The sequence below is a fragment of the Barbus barbus genome (genome assembly GCF_936440315.1).
Source record: "Barbus barbus genome assembly, chromosome: 5".
Taxonomy (NCBI): domain Eukaryota; kingdom Metazoa; phylum Chordata; class Actinopteri; order Cypriniformes; family Cyprinidae; genus Barbus; species Barbus barbus.
The window spans coordinates 26836059-26855959 of record NC_136733.1 but is presented as its reverse complement, the minus strand read 5'-3'; the positions used below and the strand labels follow the sequence as shown (position 1 = coordinate 26855959).

Here is a 19901-nt window from a genome sequence, read left to right as displayed (position 1 = left end):
TCTCTCTGTTCCCAAATCTTTGAATGGTGGTGTATCAGGGATGGAAATTAGCACCCGCCACCAGCCAAATGCGGGTGATTTTGTGTTGTGGCGGGTAAACTCGCTTCACCTACCGGCCACCGTGGCGGGTAAATAAAAATAGCATACTGTTTCACACGGACGGCGGACACTTTTAGAGGAGGCACCTAATGTTAGAGCCTGCAATACTGCGGTTTCACCAGTGTGGCACTGTAGCGCAAGACTGTAGTTCAGCCCTCCTGGATGCATTCAAGAGAAGAAGACATACAGCGCTTCAGAGAAAATGCACCTGAACTTGAGCGGCGATTCGATGAACATGTTAATATATAGCTCGCTTTCGTCTCAGTAACTAAATAAACACAATAAAAACTGACAGCAGTGTGAAAACAGCATTTAAAAATGCATCTGATTACAACGATGTGGATGTTTGAATGAGCTCTGCTTTTCAGTAATGTAATGTCCGGACTAAAGCAGCTCTCCAGTGTGGAGCTAGCTAATTATTAAATATTTTTATTAGTGGGAAAAAAAAGTGACAGTTTGGTTTACAGAGACCAAAGCTTGATCTAGCTAAGGACTGTTTTGATTATTCATAACCCAATAAGGTATTTTAAAATATTATGTTCTGAATAAAATAGTTTATCCAAAGCATCGTATCACTTACCTTTATTATGTTTCTTATCTATATGACTTACAAAAGGAGAAGTTAGGCAGAATGTGTCATTCAGTTTCTTTTTTATGTAGCTAATTAAATGGTGAGAGAGTGTCTCTGTCTGTCATTTCATTTGTGTGCCAAATACATCTATTTGTATAATGAATTGGTGACACTTTACAATAAGGTATAATTTATTAACATTAGTTAATGTATTAATTAACATCAATGAACAATGCATTTATTACATTTAACTATTAATCTTTGTTAATAAAAACTTAAAAAACAGCATTAGTAAATGCTGAAATTAACTAACTTTTAGATTAACAAATGCTGTAGAAGTATTGTTCATTCTTAGTCCATGTTAACTAATGTTAAATGATGAACCTTATTGTAAAGTGTTGCCAATTAATTGTTTAATAATTGTAATTACATAATATACTTTTCTAAAGCTGAAGTGACCTTTATGTTAGAATATGTATAACTTAATATTTTAACTAATCACAAAAGCTGAATTATCAAAGTCTACAGGTCAATCAGTGGAATAATCGATGATTAGTCGATTAATCGTTCTAATAATCGTTAGATTATTTGATTATCAAAATAATCGTTTGTTGCAGCCCTAAGAGAAAACATCTCAGGAGGAGCCAGTGGACAAAGAGGCGAAGGTCAAAAAACGTTTTTTTAAAGAACGATGGAGAAAAGCAGACAATGGGGAGTGCCGTGATTGGTTAGTTTACGAAGAGACAAGTCTGACAATGTTCTGCTCGGTATGTCGTCAACACGCTTCAGAAGATGCCAAAACTAATAGTTTCATTGTTGGGACTAAAAACCTAAAACTGGAAGCCATAAAAGACCACGAATCATCCGAGCAGGCGTAAATTGGACTGGGAGTGGGGAGGTTGGGTGGAGGAATGTTAGTTTTTTGTTTAATCTGCCCTACTCATTTAATGAAATGTATATCAGTTCATGGTTTGTGTGTGTATAAGAGAGAAAGAGAAAATGTCAGTATTTCATTGAGACTTGAGATTAAATAAACTGCTTAAGTATTGTAGATCTTGTAGTATTAATTTTCACATCCAGTTACACATTGTCGGTTAAAAACAAGAAAGTGGCTGGTAAAAACATTGAGTGGCTGGTAGATTTTGAAATCCACCAGCCACAGTGGCCGGTGGACAAAAAAGTTAATTTCCATCCCTGTGGTGTATGATGCAAGAGATTAACTGTTGCTAAAACATACTAGGCAGGTTTCCTGCTAAAACAGACTTTGGTAAAGGATTATCATCTTCTTGCCATGAAGTCTGGATTAATGTCAAAATGATAATCTTCCCACTTCTGCATACTAACAGGGCAACTAATTTTCTCCCTTCCCAAAACTGACTCAATCTTTGCTGTAAAAAATCTGATATATCCATTAACTAAGACTTTCCAGTATCTGGCCTGCAGGGAATGTTGAGTTTTGGTCCAATAAATAAAATTAGAAGCCATAAAAAACTAACAGTCCACTGAATCATTGTATCAGTTTGTATTGTATGTAAACACAAAAAAAGTGATGGCCTAAATAAAAAGCTGCACTAATGGTTTGCAGGGTATTCCCCGCATAACAAGAGAGCTATTCTAAGATTACAAAGCAAGCCTATTCAGTGTCTACACTTATTTGCAAGGTAGGCCCTCCCAAACCACAACTGTGCGTGTGAGATAGATTTACATACATACAGAAATACATAAACACTTCAGGCCTGGATTATTAGATTACACAATACAGGCCCAAGATTTAACTGCTCACAGAACATAATCAATCACGAGCTAGTAAAGATTATTACTTAAAAGCTCGCTGATGTGTTTACACTATCCCTCATAACCCATAATAATAGCACTGCTCAGGCTGTTATGATTTGTTTGGGTGTGAAGGCCTCTGGCAGGTGCAGGTGCAGGCAGGTGAACAGTAACTCACCCGCAGGGCGGCCAGGTCGATGTCATCCAGACTCCGCGTAGGGGCGTTTTCTGACATTTTTACAAGATTTCGGAAGGAAAATTCAAAATAGGTACTCCAAAAGTGCAGCTACGACTGCGCTATTATTTTAGCACAATGTTTATTTCAACGGACAGTTCAGAAAAACTTGTGAGGTCCCTGGAGAAACATTCGGCTTGTCCCCGCCGCGACCAGTTTAACCGACAACAGCTGCAGGATTTCTGACCATAAAATGTTTGTTTCTTCTTTATCGGAGAGCAAAAGGTTCTTTAAGGCCAAGTGATCCGGTTCTTCAGGCGAACGTTAGCCGGAGACGACCGAGAAATGCCTAGCGAGCATTTATCGATGATAAAGGCTGTGGTTGAGCCTATAATCCTGAAGATAGCATGGCAACGTTTACATGAGCTCGAGTCAGATGTGGCACACTGCGCTCAGTCTCCACACTCATTTTGGCAGCACTGCGTAAATTAAGCCAAGCCTACCTCTGTCACAAACAGTAGATTAATACATACTGTATAAATCACAAAATAGGTAAATCAGAGGCAGAACTTCGCGATAAGTCAGAAGCCGAGCTCCTAAACAGCGGCGCTCGTGATATCCGCGTCAATCTGCCCCTGCCTTCATGTTACGGCGCAACCCACGCACACGCCTTAAACGGGATTTCTGTGTGGATTTCGATGTAAATGCTCGGCTCAGTTAATGTCCACAGCGCAGTTCTGGTGTCAAAAACAAAATATGTTTACGTCGAATAATATTCCGCCCGCCTGGCAAACTTTCATTCCCTCCTGCCGTCAGTCAGCGGCACCTCCCGGTTGTGCGCAAAAACTCCGCCGATTTGTTGGAGAGAAAGAGAGAAGGAAGAACGGAAAACCATAAACAGTCCCTTGTTTTCAGCCCGGACCCTTTATGGCAGCGACTGGTCACGATGCATACATAATATTTATTATTATTCAGATATTCCCTAACGAGTCGCCTCGGGAAACAACTTTGTCCTTTTGCTTATAAAGCTGTATGTTTTGATGTGTCAGATTGAACTTCTCTCTCCTGTCTTGGTTTGATCCTATTCCTACTTTACTGTCTCTGATCGGGCTGTGACGTCCCTCCTCTGCAAGAATACACAACACTGTTTTCCAGCCACTTTCTGTTTTTTGTTTTGTTTTTTCCCCTCCCTCACTCCCGTCTTCCTGGAGTGGAAGTGCTACGGTGCTGCAACAGGGACAAACTACCTAAGCTAGTTACAATAGACAGGTGCTACCGGGGTAAAAAACCTCCCTAACTATTGCAACACCACACGTGTTTTTTTTTTTCTCCTATAATTTTGGATACTTTCAGTTGACTTCTACTGTCTTCATAGTAAGCTGACCTTTTATTATAAGTTCTTTAAGTACTTCCCGTTCACCTTACCTAAGCCTACCCCTCTTTAGCACTAATTTATTAAGATGTAATTTAGTATGTTTACTAAAAATGAACATTCTTTCATCATTTTCTCACCTCATTGCATTAATTACTTTATTTCTACTGTAGAAATAAGTAACAAGAGATATTTTGGTTGTGTGTGTGTGTTTTCTTCCACATAAGCAGTCAATGGTCCGCAAAATGGTTTGGTTACCAATATTCCTCAAAGTATCTTGTTTTGCGTTCTGCAGGGGGAAAACACCAGGTTTGGAAGGACATGAGGGTGAGTAGCTTATTTGATGATTGAATTTTCTCTCAACTATCCCTTTAAGTGGTTTTCATTATACTGATTTGTGTTTTTCTTTGAATATAATTTACTTGGCTACTTCTATAATAGTCTCTCTTAAATGTAGTTTCACTTCATTTATTTATTTTTTTCTGTTTCTGATTTATCTCGTGTTCATATTTTTGTGTTGTTCGCTCTGTAGTGACCTTGAGTTTAAGAAAGTGCTGTATAAATAATTTAACATTGTTGGCTAGTTCTCACTATGTAGGCAAAACTTCACACGTTTTGTACTGCTGTCTTTATATTAACTTGCCATAGACTTATATTGTTTTTCTACTAACCAAACAATATTTTCTATCCACTAACCTAAACCTACTTCTCATAGAAAACTGTTTTGCACTTTTACATTTTTAGATAAACATCATGTAGTATTTTAATGTGTTTTTTTCCCCATTGTAAATTTCAGGTTTTACTATCCATGTAGACATTAGGTCCCCACAATGGAGGATAAACCTGTACACACATAAAAGACAAAGCATCTTATGTGAATTAACACATTTATTCAAATGGAGAACAGATGGAGGAAAATTAATTGATTGCTCACTCGTTTACAAACAACTGTGATATGTCATTTATAGTCATTAATCCAAAAATAATGTTGTACGTTTACAAAAAAAAATCACTAATAAACCTTAGTCAGGGTAGCACCATATTTAATTTCTGACAGGAATGAAAACAAGGCTGTGAAGGAAAGAAGTACAGTGTGTTCTGTACTGTTGTTTAACAAGCAATTTGTTCAGATTACAAAAAATAAAATAAAAATCGGTAGACAAAAACTCCATAAAACTGCTTTGAAAGTGATTTAGTTTTGAAAGAGTGCATGTCGTTGTAAAGACTGTTTACAGCATCATTTTCAGCTGAAGAAAATTCAATTTGGCATCTACCCTAGTTAAGATTGTGAAAGTTGTGAAAACACATAGTGTTAGCCAAGATTGAATTAAGTATTAGTGAGTTCTGTATGCTTTCTAAATAAAAGCAATTGACAAAGTATAAAAATGTGCAAAAGCAGATACGTTAATATGCCTTAACATGTATAGAGATTTAAAAAGATCAGAATTGTCACTTCATAAAGGTGATTGCTTGATGTGATTGGAATGTCACAGTATATGGACGGTCATGTCTCCAGTGGTCAAACCCAAAAACATTCTCTTCAAGTGCAGGTGAAGTCACCTATAACATTCTACAACGTTACACAGGCAGATTAGTGATCGTTTACAAAGTGGGGCACTGACAAAATTAGCATTGCTTATTTGGCCTCCAGTGTGCTCTCTACTTGTGTCAACACCCCCTCTTAAAAACCAAAAGTGGAATCTTCTGGGCCGCTGACATTATTACATAACAATAATTTCTCCTGGTTGTCATGGAGATTGGAGGGGGGGTGATAAATGTTGAGCTGAGACTCCCCCTGAATATCTCACCATGTTTGAAGCCCCACCTGATCCCTGCTCCGTAACACTCCCTCTCTACCTGTTTAAAAAAAAACATTACATAATTTCTCTGACCAAGTATGCCAGTATGCCCCCCGCCCCGACACACAAGCACACACACACACACACACAGTTATCCATGTTTTTACGGTTTGTCTATTTTTTCCTGCTTCTTCTCAATCTCTTCCTGCCTCTTTCTTTCGTTCTCGCTCTCTCAGCAGCCAAGACCAAGTCAGCTCTTTATACCCGTCACTATAACAACCACAAATGTTCTGACAGATTTGCTGCCACTGCATTGAGAGGTGTAGTGCACACAAGAAAGAAATAAAGAGAGAGGGAAAAGAAGGTAAAGCAGCGCCATCCACCCACACACATTCACAACAATAAATGTACGTTCTGTTCCTTGGTCATCAAAAATACTCTCTCTCTTTTGCCTTATTCGCTCCTCTTTCCTCATCTGATATGCAGCACTTTAAATCCTCAGCCATTTTAATTGCTCAGATCATGACATTCATGGTCGTAATGGGCATTTGGGGAGAAGAGTGATGTCATTTCATTGTATCTTCATATAATTAGCAACTACACAATGTGATTCTCCTGGTATAAACGCGTTTATCTTCTTATGCTAGATCATTTTGTGTTTCTACACTAATTTGGGTTAGTGTTCAGAGCTAATCATTCATTTTCTACCATTACTTTAGTCCAAACCAAAATGGACACCATAGCTTCCAGCTTGATTAGCAGATGTGTGATATTTTAAGCTCTGAAATGTTCCGTTTCACTGGCACACTTCACTGGATACTCTTCCCTGCTATGTCCACACCTCCATAGGAACCATTCGTTCTTTGCTTTTAAAAGGTGGGAGAAGGTACTCCTCGCACAGGAAGTGCAGCGGGAAATGGACCAGGATGCCCTGGATGTCCCGTAGATCTTCTTTGGCTTTCTCCGGGTCGGTAAGACTGAGGTTTTGAGCATTCACGTGTTCCTGCAGCTCACGCAAGTTGCGAATGGAGTCCAATGGAAGACATCGGAAAACCTGCACAGTGAAGAAAAGATACTGCAGTACAAGCACTGGCCTAATATTACAATCCAACGTTTTAAAGCGAAAACATTTAGGATATTCATAACTAGTACATGCACCCACTGGGATCTCTGGGATTAGAGTTGTGAATGTAAATATATGGGTAATGATAGCACAGATGTGTATGGGAGTGGCGCTATTGTCTGAAGGCTTTACTGCAGGACTACTGCACAACCTGAAAATTATTGTAGGTTTTGCCATATTTTAGTTCCACACTGAATGCTTTTGTATCCGTTCAAATCCTGTACAGTGACTTTAAATGAAAACCTTTAGTTAAAGACATCAAGTACATAAAATGACACAGTGGGAGTGTGGAGAAAATGCTCTGTCCCTCACCTTCTCATAGATGATGGCATTTGTTTGGGCGATTTTGTTCCAAACATCATTGAAGAAATGATCACAGACTGGATCATCAATGTTCAGATTCGGGTCAGATTTTGCTCCGAGAAGTACGCTGAGGAAAAGAGTTAAAGAATAAATTTATAATTTATTCAGGTAAAGTTTAGTAAAGTGTTTAGAGAAGTGTTTTTTGTCATTTGATTCTTTATTGTCCAAGACAATATTAAAGGGATAGTTCATCCAAAAATTAAAATTGCCTTTAATTACTCAAGTCATTCCAAACCCACAGGACCTTTGTTCATCTTCCGAAAACAAACTAAAACATTGTTGATGAAATCCATAAGCTTTCTGACCCTGCATAGACAGTAGGGCTGTAACGTCCCAGTCGATTAGTCGATTAATTGGTCGATATGGTCTGGTTCGACCAAAAATCTGATTGGTCGATTTTTTGCCGCGCTCATTTCATCAGGTGGAAAGCACTAATTGCTAATGGGGGTGTTTTCAGAGCACCCCTGTTTCACAGGTAACAGTCTGTTTTCAGAACACCCCCATTGTTTTCACTTTTTTTGGATTAGCCCAACCCACTGGAGAAGAGAGACAGATAAGTAGGCTTTAGAAGGTTTGATGCTGAATATTATTTATTTAATAATAAGCTAGTGTAAAAACAAGAAGCTGTCTCCTTCCAAAGAACCAGTGTTAATTTCGTTAACGAAGAGGACGACGAAAAATATTCGTTAACGAACCTTTTTTCTGTGACTAAGACGAGAAGTTGACGAGATAAAATTAATATCTGATGATAAAAACTATGACGAAATGTATGCGCGTCTTCGTTAACGAGACGAGACGGGACTAAAATGTTATTTGAGGACTACCGGACATTCAAAATACATCCTATAGGCTAAGTTGACTGTCTTGTCTTTTAAAATGTGCGTCCCTGTCTCTGGATCGCAATCAGATGAGGGGCGTTTGTATATCTCACAGTATGGCAGCCGCAGTGGGCGGATACGCTACCAAAACGCAAACTAGCGATCTGAGACAATGGCCTCAGCAACTGAATGGTTATAGGGATAGGGTGACCAGACATCCCGTTTTTCCCAGGAGTCACAATTCGTTGTTGATTAACTTAAAGTTAGTGAAGGCGCGATAGGCGGAATCACTCTGATAGAAGTGCTCCACTTTCTCAGTTCTCACACAGCGCGCGATCAGTTCTCAGTTCTCACAATATTGCGCAATTGCGCTGTGCCCACTGTTTGTGTTAGTTTTGAGCCTAAGATGCTTTATTTTTCAGTTATGCACTTTATTTGGTTTCTGCTCTTGTTTGTTTAATAAATATTCTTTTTTTATTAAAGTGGACGCGCCTTTTGTGTTTATTAAGAGTAAAAGCTTTAAGTCTATTCGTGTCTCAGCCGCGAAGCTGAGCTCTTATGTTCAGCCTGAAATGATAGTGTCTGAAATGATAGTGTCTGACAGTTATACTTATAACATATGACAAAAATAATTTTCTAAATTGTGTTGCACATTCCTCAAAAGTTCTTGTGATATCACTAGTTGACAACATAGTACTGTTTTCAGAAATCACAGGCTATGATATTGCGCAGGTGCACGTGATGCACCGCTGTCAGAGACAGACTCGTGTGTCAGACTCATTTCAGTGCAAAATAATTAGGTCAAAAACGATTTAATATACTGCAAATAGCCTATTAGTTTTTTATGTTTATTTATAATTAATTTAGGCAGACAACAAGGCTACCAAGTACTGAGCACAGTGCGTATCTAATTAATGTAACGTAGCTACGTTTTTTTTTCTCCACAACGTCATTTTTAGTCGATTTTTAGTCGAAAGTTTCAGGACTTCAGTCGACCAAGATTTTCTTTGGTTGATTACAGCCCTAATAGACAGCAATGCAACTACCACATGCAAGGCCCAAAAAGTCAAGTCAAGTCAAAGTTTATTTCTATAGCACGTTTAAAAGCAACAGAGTTGCACCAAAGTGCTGTACAACAAATACAATACAGCAATAATAAAATAATAAAAAAATAAAAAAAAAACAGAGCCTTAAGCAGGCATTATTCAAAAGCCAGGGAGAACAAATAAGATTTAAGAGCAGACTTAAAACTAGCTAGTGAAGGAGCGAGTCTCACATTTACAGGCAGACTATTCCAAAGTTTCGGGGCTGCAGCTGAAAAAGCCCGGCCACCCTTGGTTTTACAGCGACAACGTGGGACCGTTAAAAGAAACTGATTACTGGACCTAAGAGCTCTTTGAGGAGAATAAGCAATCAGAAGGTCACTGATATATTTTGGTGCAAGGCCCGCTAGCGCCTTGTACACATAAACAGCTATTTTAAAATCGATTCTGAACTTTACAGGGAGCCAATGTAAAGATGCTAGGATGGAGAAATGTGATCCCTCTTTCTTGTTCCAGTAAGAAGCCTCGCTGCAGCATTCTGGACAGTTTGTAACCGAGAAATCGCCGATTGAGGCAGTCCCCAATAAAGGGAATTACAGTAGTCCAAGCGAGATGTCACGAAAGCATGTATTACAGTCTCCAAGTCTTTATGAGACAACAATTGTTTCAATTTAGCAATGGATCTAAGATGGAAAAAGCTCCCCTTTACCACTGTACTAATTTGTTTATCAAATTTAAGAAACGAGTCAAATGTAACCCCAAGATTTCTTACATAGGGTTGAACACTAGCGGAAAGGGACCCTAAATTAAAATCAGATGAATATCTAGAGTGACCTAAAATCAAAATTTCACTTTTGCTTTCGTTTAATTGTAGAAAGTTATCAGCCATCCAACCTTTAATCTCCTCAAAACAGTCGTCAAGCACATCCAAAGAGCCACTGCTGTCAGTTTTTGCTGGAAGATAAAACTGTGTATCGTCAGCATAACAGTGGTAAGAGATCTTATATTTCTTAAAAATGGCTCCCAAAGGAAGCATGTATAGTGAAAAGAGAAGAGGGCCTAAGATGGAACCTTGGGGCACGCCACATAACAAAGGAGCCGATGAAGAAGAAAAATTCCCAATATTCACTGAGAAGGTTCTATTTTTAAGATAAGAGGCCAACCACTGGAGAGCGGTACCCTCAATACCGACCCACTTTTCCAGCCGCTGTAGCAGAATACTATGATCAATTGTGTCGAACGCCGCACTAAGATCCAACAAAACAAGTACCGCATGAGAACCAGTGTCAAGAATTTGCAGAAGGTCATTACTGACTTTCAACAATGCAGTCTCAGTGCTGTGTAGTGATCTAAAACCCGACTGGAAAGTGTCCAGGACCTTGGACATACTAATGTAGGAATCCAACTGACTGTAGACAGCTCTCTCTAACAATTTTGAGATAAAAGGCAATTTGGAAATAGGCCTAAAATTACTGAAAATAGATTGGTCAAGATGAGGTTTCTTTAGCAGAGGATGGACTATAGCATGTTTAAAACTAGCAGGTACAACTCCACTTTCCAAAGAGTTATTAATGATAGCTGTTACAGCCGGACTCAAGGTTGCAAACACTTCCTTAAATAGATGAGCTGGAATGACATCAGACTGACAGGTGGACAATTTAACCTTAGAAACAATACCAGCTAGCTGTACAGAGGAAATGGGGTGAAAGCAGGTTAACAACTCTGTAGGTGAACAGCTCAATGGAGGATCAAATATCGATGGCTTAATAGAAGCTCTGATATCCAGTACTTTGTTGTCAAAATATTTTAAAAAGTTTTCACAGGTCTCCAGAGATGGATCAAGAGACGGGGCAGGTACGGGATTTAGAAGCAGATCAAAAGTCTTAAACAGCATCCTCGGTCGATTCACATTTTCAGTAATAAGTTTAGAAAAGAATTCAAACTTAGCCTCTTTGACTGATTTTTGATAACTAGCTAAACACGCCCTTAAACACTGATATGAGACTTGGAGTTTGTCCCTTTTCCATTTTCGCTCTGCCTTACGACACTCCTGTCTGAGAGCACGGGTGTTTGCATTTAACCAAGGCTGAGAAATGTTGTTTCTCTTCGCTTTCCTTGGCTTAAGGGGAGCGACAGAATCAATAGAAATGGAACAGGAATTAGTAAAAACCTGCAACATCTCTTCCGTGTTTAATTTGTCGAAAGAGGCGGCATCTGCAAAGTTTGCTAGATAGTGCTCTGAAAATAAACTGGCAGTGAGTGGCTGAATAAAACGAGAGTAGCTTACAGACTGAGAGCAAGTAGGGGTGGTAGAAACACAGACAAATTCAAACACAATTGGCAAATGGTCTGAAAAGGCAGCATCAATCACTCTCAAATTTGTTATTGGGAAGCCATACGACAGCACTAAATCTAATGTGTGACCCAAATTGTGAGTAGGGCTAGACACAAATTGTGACAGATTCAAGGAATCAATAAGGAGTAAAAACTCTTTCACCAAGGGTTTGGATGGACAACAGAGGTGAATATTAAAATCTCCTAGAATCAACAATCTATCACAACGAGACACGATATCAGCAAGAAACTCTGAGAATTGTTGAATAAAATCTTTGTTGTATTTTGGAGGCCTGTAAACCAGTGCACATAACACAGGGCCCCCTATATCAATTCTCATTAACTGTACCTCAAAGCTGGAGTACACATCAGTGTGTAATTTTTTGTTTTTAAAATTATTTTTAAAAACAGTAGCAACACCACCACCATGACCAGTATGTCGTGGAGTGCTAAAAAATTCACAGTCCGGAGGAGCAAGTTCACCAAGAGATAAAAAATCATTCTGTTGCAGCCATGTCTCAGTCACAAATAAAAAATCAAGCGACTATGTAATGAAAAAGTCATTTAAAATAAATGACTTGTTTGATAAAGACCTCGCATTTAGCAAGGCCATCTTCACCGTCCGTGGCACAGTATTTACAGCACTTACAGCATTTGACGATGACAACTTAACTGAACAGAGATTTAGTGGATTTACAGACCGGGATTCCGTCTTTGATGATGAACGACGTGAAGAAATTAATACTGGGATACTGTTACTGGAGGCGAACTGCGCGCCCTTACAAATACTGCGACGAGATCCTCGGTAACTCACATAAAATAGTTATTTGAATATTTTGAGGATAGGAAAAGCAGGCAAAAACTTCAAACGTGTAAGTAGATCCAAAAAAGGTAGTAAGGACATTGTTAAAATAGTCCATGTAAGTCCAACCTTAATATTATAAAGCTACAAGAATACCTTTTGTGTGCAAAGAAAACAAAAAAAACACTATTCATGGACTAGTTTAAAGATGTCCTTACTACCTTTCTGGGCTTTGAACATTTTGGTTGCATTGCTGTCTATGCAGGGTCAGAAAGCTCTTGGATTTCATCAAAAAAAAAAAAATACCAAGATGAACAAAGGCCTTACGGATTTGGAACGACATGAGGGTGAGTAATTAATTACAGAATTAAAAGTTTTGGATGAACTATCTCTTAAAAAGATTTTTCAGACCAGCAGTTCATTTGCTTGGTTAAACTGTTACAATGTTGCATTTTCTGATTGGTTTGGTTCAGTTTCACAATGCAACACTAAAATGGACCAAAGCATGTTGATAAATCTCAATATCAGTTTAAAAAAAATAGCAATGCCCCCTCCCTCGTTGGTCAGACTGTTTGTGAGCCGTTTAGTTTTGGGATTTAGTTTATTGCAACATTTGTGGATTTCAGGATGAAAGGACAACAGCGCTTCCAAAACAGCATTGCTGCACAATCTCTGTCACCATTAACTTATCATTTCAAACTTTAACCATATCATATCGAGAGCTAATTTAATAACACATCATACATCAGGAGGAAGACAACATAAAAAAACAAAACAAAACTCATTTAGACCGATACAGTGCCGCCTTGGGGTGCCCTTTCTGTAGAAAGTCTCATAAAGCAAAAAAAAATTGAGCTGTGAAAACTATTACACAAGGAGATTAGTGTGGAATAATTCAATCAAATCACAGGACCCAGAGACGGACATTAACACAATCACTTGAGGTCACATCCCAAGGCAAGCAGTGAAAGGTGCTGCAGACACATGCATCATTAGAAGCATCTCACTGTTTCTCTTGGCAACCAAGAGATGTTCTGGTAGCTGACTGTATGGAACACAGCGTGCCAACACAAATTGCTCTGCTCACACACGTGCACATCTCTCTCTTTCACTCACACACTCCTACACAGACAGGTGAGAAGTTGGACAAAATGGGAAGCTGAGGTGCTTCACTGCATAAACACAAATCTATCATAGCTACAGCTACAGAACCACTCTCACGTTATACAGCTATGTTAAAGGCATTTTGTGGAAAGAAATGCAAAAAGAGCTAAAGTGATTGGCTCCTGACTATTAATGATATGGTACTCTTTGGCACTCTTGTCCAGTAGCATATCTTAAATTAAATGCTTTAAGTTCTCACAAAAGCCTTACTTCATACTGATTCACATAAATTGTGAGTAATTAAATAAGAGTGAGTGATAAAATAAATTGTGAGTTAGTTATTCGTCTTGAACTCATAAGAGTCATTTGTTGTGAATTGAACTATACTAACATTCAAAAGTTTGGGGTCAGTTGGAGTTTTAAAAATACCTTTCAATTAGCAAGAACACATTAAAGTTCTCAAAAGAAACAGTAAAAATACTGATAATGTTACAAAAGAGGTCTCTTTTAAATAAATAGTTCTTTTGACTTTGTATTTATGATCTTTCTGTTTATCCAAGTATCCTGTAAAAGAAACATCACGTTTCCACAAAAATATTGAGCAGAACAACTGGTTGCACCATGTATATTTGTTCCTGCATGCAGTTTGTGAGGACAGCTCAACAGAATGATGTGTTTTCTTGCCATTATTTTTGGTACACAGCCTTGTTATTTCATCACATTGGATTCAGACTGAAAACTCATGCCGTGGTGCTGTAGAGTCAGAGCTGGAAATGCAGGAGGATCCAGCTTTCTGAGCCTCCATGCAAAGCATGTCTAAAGAAATTTTCATTCACTATTCAAATGTCCTTGCCTTTTCCAGGCTTATTTTAAAATTCCCTCATATTTCCAGGTTTTCAATGATCATAAAAATCCTGATGTGAGTTTCCTAAGTGTGTTTATTTAACACGGTTTTTTTTTAGGTGGTGGTTGTGACTCTTTTGACTCCTTCACAGAAAGCTTGACAACTCTGAATACATCTCTGTAGCTGCCTTGGACACAAGTATGGTATACACACCTGAAGCACTCCTTTCGTAAGGCGAGTGCTAGTGGTCCAGCCTGGTACTCCTCTCCGTTCATGACTGAGGGAACTCTTTCCTCATCCTCCACCAGCACTGCCAGCTCACTGTCACGACTGCCCAGCATGCTCCTGTCATTGATGTTGGCTGACCCTGAAGAACATTATGAAGAAGTTTAAATTGGAACAATATTCCAATATTCACCAGCAGGTGGACTTTGGAGCTCATCTTCATCATACAAATAGTAAATATATTTGGTCAGTTATTCCCAAATCATAACCCAGGGTAACAATACCCCAATTGTATTTACTTTGCAGTCTTCAGTGTCAAATGATCCTTCAGGAATCATTCTAATATGCTGATTTGATGCTGAAGAAACACTTATTATTGTTACTATTGTAAAAGCTGAAAGCAGTTGTGCTGCTTAATACTTTTGTGGAAACCATGATATTTTTTTTTATTTGCAATAGAAATCTTTTGTAACATTATAGACACCGTTACTGTCACTTTGAATCAATTTAATGCATCCTTGCTAAATATTCATTTATTTTTACAAATCGTTCGATTGGTAATGTACATAAAAATGGCAAAAACATCTCACCTATGATGTAGCAACGGTCATCAGCGATGAGGGCTTTGCTATGGACGTAGATGAGCTCTGTTATAGGGGACTGGCCAAGCTCAGAGTGTGTACGCAGACCACACAGAGAAATATACTGTGTCCATTCGTCCTGCACTGATGGGGAGATGAGACGCTCATTAAAACAATAAATGACACACCATCTGTGTGATGGGTTAATGGGTAGAATGTTATAATGCATGGCTGAAAAAACAACAACAGATAAAATTAATCATTTAGAGCCACTTTTATAAGACGTGAGAAGTGAAAGTGGCAGATGGAGAATGAGACAGGATCCAAAAAAATGTACCAGAGTGGCAGAATTACAGACAGCTAAATATGTATCTGTCAGATACTTACTTTGCTCCTTTAATCTTGAGAGAATGGAGTGTTCTCCTCGATTAATCGTTCTACACACAGAGAAAGTTCTGTTAGCAAAACATGAACTAGTGTTTTGGGTTGTGAGAGTGTGTGTATTAACGTAGATGTTTGGCTGGGTTGTGTGTGTGTGTGTACCTGTAGGTAAAGTGCAGTATAGCCTGAATGGCATTTCCTCCTCCCTGGCTGATGTCACCCTCAAAGCCAGGCAATAGAGGAATTACGACAAACACCCTGTACTTCTTCCCCTCACTATAACAATTCAAATAAAGCTTACACTTTATGCTAGAAAACACAAAGTACATTTTATTTCACTAAACTTGTATAATTTTTAAAGAGGTAAACCTGTGAGCCCGTAGGATCCGTTTGACAATAGCATCTCCAATGGTATTGAGTACATTCTTCTGATCTGAGCAGCTGATGAAGAACTGGTTCTGAAAACGAGGAGGCAAAGAGAGGGGTTTAATTTGTCTCACTTGTTTGTGATCTATAAAACAGGCCACTGCAAGATCTAGTTCATGGTCTTGTCCATTATTCACACTATCACTAGTAGATTTACTACGCTGAATTTTCTGTAGCCAAAAGACCAAGAGCCGTATTTTAAATGAATAAAATTCATATTATTTTGATTAATTATTCTATAAAATTAATATCCATTTCCTAGGGAAGAAAATGAAAAGAATTTTATTTTTTTAAGTGAACTTTCACTTTAAAATGGTCATATATAACCTTGTTTGGATTACCTCAATAAATTACTTCTATAATTTAGCATATTTGTAGACTTACTAGATGTTTGTGATGAATAGGCTAGTATACAATCAGACAAATGACAAAGAATACAATTTAATCCTTAAGAAAATAATAAATAAATAATAACTGCACTTGGGAACATTCTTATTAAATAAATAAATTCTAATGTCCATCACTTAATATTAAATCAATAATAAATAAGTTAATTGAACAGTTTATATAATGTTAATTACCAATAACAATGTAGTACTGCTAACCCTGTTTTGTAATATGTTTAAATATATTCGTCAGAATTTCATCAGGACAATATCAGTGTTTGTAAAGTTTTTTAAATTCTCAAATCCAAAAGGTTTCATCATTCAGTGTTATTTGTTTATACCATTTTGTATTATAATTTATGTAGGGACAAACATTTCCTCTGGCTGTAGTATAAGCTTATCTGTTCCATTCTTCTTAGTTTAGTTGACTAGCATTAGGACCCTGTTTCTGAGCAGGAGGCAAGAGCAGAGGGCTATTGTGTGTTGCCAGCTGAATGCAGTAGAATCACATGATCCAAGTAGGAGAGAACATTGCAAACAACTCCACAACACTGAGACTTTGTGTGTGAACAGAACACAGTGTCTATTCAGCTGTGTGCATGTGTGCGTAAAGTTTTATGAGTCAAGAGGCAAATGCCTTTGGTAAGGTCATAGAGTGAGTGTTACCTCTAGATAAATGTAATGCTCGCTGTTCTCAATAACATGTATATAGGCGTTGAGGATAGAATGTTCACATGTGCCAGCAGACCAGCGATCCACAGAACGAAGAACCTGGGAGAAAAAGAGAGGGAAGAATGAAAAAAAAAAAAGTAAATAAATAGATGACAACAGAAAATAAAATAAATGAGTGGAAATGAAGAAAAAGAAAAGTAAATAGCATGAACACGTGTACCTGTACAGAGGCTTTTGTGGTGCCAGGGATGGTGAATGGCAGCTCATCTGCAGTGCAGTGGGATTTCGGTAGTAGGTACGGGTAGAAGTCATCCTTGTACTTGTTCTTAAAGATCTTAAAAGACAAATAAGAATACAAGAAAAAAGACAATAATTGAAGATTCTGAAGTGTCTGATTGTAAGAACAATAACAAACATTAAAAATAGCCATTTGATGTCTGACCTTAGTGAAGTTCCAGCGCTGAATGAAGTGCCGTGCAAGATCTCTGGCTGCCTTTCCATGATGCACTGCACCCAGGTCTCGCCAGGGGATGCGTGGCACCTGAGTTCTGTCAACATTGTCTGAGAAGAAAAAAAACAAACAGAAGCTGTACTACTAGCTGAACTCACATTTACTCCCTCATCCTTGTTCTTTTTTTGTTCAAAACGCACTTCTATTGGGTAGGCCCCAAGCAGAAACATCTATTATATTGATAATGACGATGATGATAATAATAATAATAATTTATATTTCAAACAAAGCCTATTCCTTTAAACTTTCTACTTTTCTATTAATCAATGAATCCTTAAAAAAAAATTAATAAAATCAAATTATAAATTTATTGAACAGCAAATCAGCCTATTAGAATGATTTCTGAAGGATCATGTGACACTGAAGACTGGAGCAATGTCTGCTGAAAATTATGCTCTCATTACAGGAATAAATTACGTTTATGTTAAAAATGAAAACCATTATTTTAAATTGTTATAATATTTCACAATTTATTGTTTTACTTAATATTTATCAAATTAATACACCAAAATCTAAAAAAAAAGTAGTGTAAACACTGCAATATATGATGAATTAATAATAATACATAAATAATCTAGTGTCCCAAGAGATATTGTTTCCTTTAAAAAAAAAAAAAAAAACAACAGGAAAATGAATTGCATTAATCACAACAAGACAGCTAGCAAGCCATGGCCAATTTGAGTTCTTTATGTACCTTTATGAACTTACAGGGAAACATTTATATAGAACTAAATAACCAAATTAGGTTGTAGTTCAAAAATACCGTTTTCATAAAAAGATTTTCAAGTGGTGATGTTAGTAAAAATGTAAATCTGCATTGGATTGTGTACCTTGAAAGGGCAGGTCCAGTTGTGCCCAATCTCTCTTGATAAAGTTGCTGTAATCTTTTCCCAGCCACAAGAGGGCATTACAGCTCAGATCCACTTCATCCTCACACTCTGACATAGGTTCTGTCAGAGGAACTGAAGAGCTATCCACAGCATCAGACTGAGACAGGAAGAGAGAGGGGTAAGGTATAAAAGAAAAATTCAAACAAGAGATAGACACAACAATTAAGTATGCCATCATATCTACTGGATGTAACTGTACCTCTCGGGCTGCATTAGTGGTTGTTTTGGGGGCTTCCAAATCACTCAGCCTATAGTCACTGTCATCCCACCTCCCAAACGCAAGATCCAACCCACCTACAAAGGCCACTGATTGGTCGATGGCAACCATTTTCTCATGATGGGCCCAGAGGAACACAACTGAGGCAACATGATCAGGGTGACGCATCACCTAGGGCAAAAGAAGTACAGACTGAGTCACTCATAACATGGTCCAGAAAAGACAGCTATCATGATGTTGACAAATGACAAAAGTGAGAAGGATGATAGGACAAACAGCAGTACAGAAGTGTGTAGTGCATCACACCTTAATATTGGGGTGCAGGTTCATCAGTGTTCTCTTGCTGTAGCCACTGCTGATACCCAGAGCCAGTTCCAACTCCTTATACAACAACACACACACCTTCACGCCCTGTTCCTAAACATCACACACACACACACACACACACACACACACACAGTCATGTTAAAGTTCATGGCCATTAATTGTATATAATTACAAATAATTGTCTGACATATGGAGTGCTTTTTAAAATAGATATGGGAGATAATTAATTTAATGTATAAATGAATTAATATTCCCCCATACTGCTTTGCGTTTGAGAATCTTGTCCAAGCGCCAGTACATTCCTGTAGCTGGACGTTTAAGGAAAACCTCTGGACTGAGCCTGCAGAGAGAAAAACTCAAATATTATCAAAACACTTTCACTCACACAAATATTTTCAACACATTAAATATATAACACCATACTAAACAATGGCAACAAATATTGTACAACTAAACAACTAAATCTCTGATATTCCCAGCATCCGCCTGTGTCTACTTAGCTAGTACAAAAGTTCAAGGAACAGTAAGATTTTTAAATGTTTTTCATGCATTATTTTGATCAAAAATACAGGAACAAACAATATTAATATTGTGAAATGTTATTACAATTTAACTATTTCTATTTTGCTCCAGTCTTTAGTGCCACGTGATCCTTAAAGAAATCATTCTAATATTCTTATATGGTGCTCAAGAAACTTTTCCTATTATTATCAATGTTAAAACATTTGTGCTGCTTAATATTTTTGTGGAAATCCTGATACTAAGTTCAAAAGAACAGCGTTTATTTTAAATACAAATCTTCTTTAACATTACAAATGTCTTTGTCTCTTTTGATCAATTTAATGTGTCATTGCTGAATTTAAAAAAAAAAAAAACTTACCGACCCCAAATTTTGAATGGAAATGTACAGTATATAGCATACGAAAAGCAGTATACCACATGATTAGGATACAATAAGGAAGTAGACTTTTGTTTCAAAGTACATGTTACTATCCCATGAGACCACAGGAGGGGAAACTAACACTGTGGTAACATGGTGGAAGCAGTATGTCTGGCTTGTATACA

General features: G+C 37.8%; 2 protein-coding genes across 5 annotated transcripts in view; both read right to left on the bottom strand.

Moving 5' to 3' along the window:
- The window catches only part of mink1 (misshapen-like kinase 1), a 46653-nt gene extending 42823 nt beyond the window's left edge, over positions 1-3830 (bottom strand). For both annotated transcript variants that reach the window (XM_079417210.1, XM_079417209.1), the window contains exon 1: positions 2622-3830. In XM_079417210.1, the coding sequence (XP_079273336.1) occupies positions 2622-2678 (57 nt within the window). In that variant the 5' untranslated portion in view covers positions 2679-3830. The remainder of the gene's footprint in view (positions 1-2621) is intronic.
- A 1032-nt stretch (positions 3831-4862) lies between these two features.
- The window catches only part of LOC306869195 (phospholipase D2-like), a 28464-nt gene continuing 13425 nt past the window's right edge, over positions 4863-19901 (bottom strand). For 2 of the 3 annotated variants that reach the window (XM_079415845.1, XM_079415844.1), the window contains 14 exons: positions 19098-19176; positions 18816-18926; positions 18492-18680; positions 18233-18389; positions 17334-17452; positions 17112-17225; positions 16886-16990; positions 15777-15865; positions 15570-15683; positions 15414-15463; positions 15036-15170; positions 14434-14587; positions 7225-7342; positions 4863-6843 (listed from right to left, as the gene is read on the bottom strand). In XM_079415845.1, coding sequence (XP_079271971.1) covers positions 6619-6843; positions 7225-7342; positions 14434-14587; positions 15036-15170; positions 15414-15463; positions 15570-15683; positions 15777-15865; positions 16886-16990; positions 17112-17225; positions 17334-17452; positions 18233-18389; positions 18492-18680; positions 18816-18926; positions 19098-19176 — 1759 coding nt within the window. In that variant the 3' untranslated portion in view covers positions 4863-6618. Of the gene's footprint in view, positions 6844-7224; positions 7343-14433; positions 14588-15035; positions 15171-15413; positions 15464-15569; positions 15684-15776; positions 15866-16885; positions 16991-17111; positions 17226-17333; positions 17453-18232; positions 18681-18815; positions 18927-19097; positions 19177-19901 lie in introns of all 3 variants that reach the window. The other variant, XM_079415843.1, reaches the window with a different exon arrangement.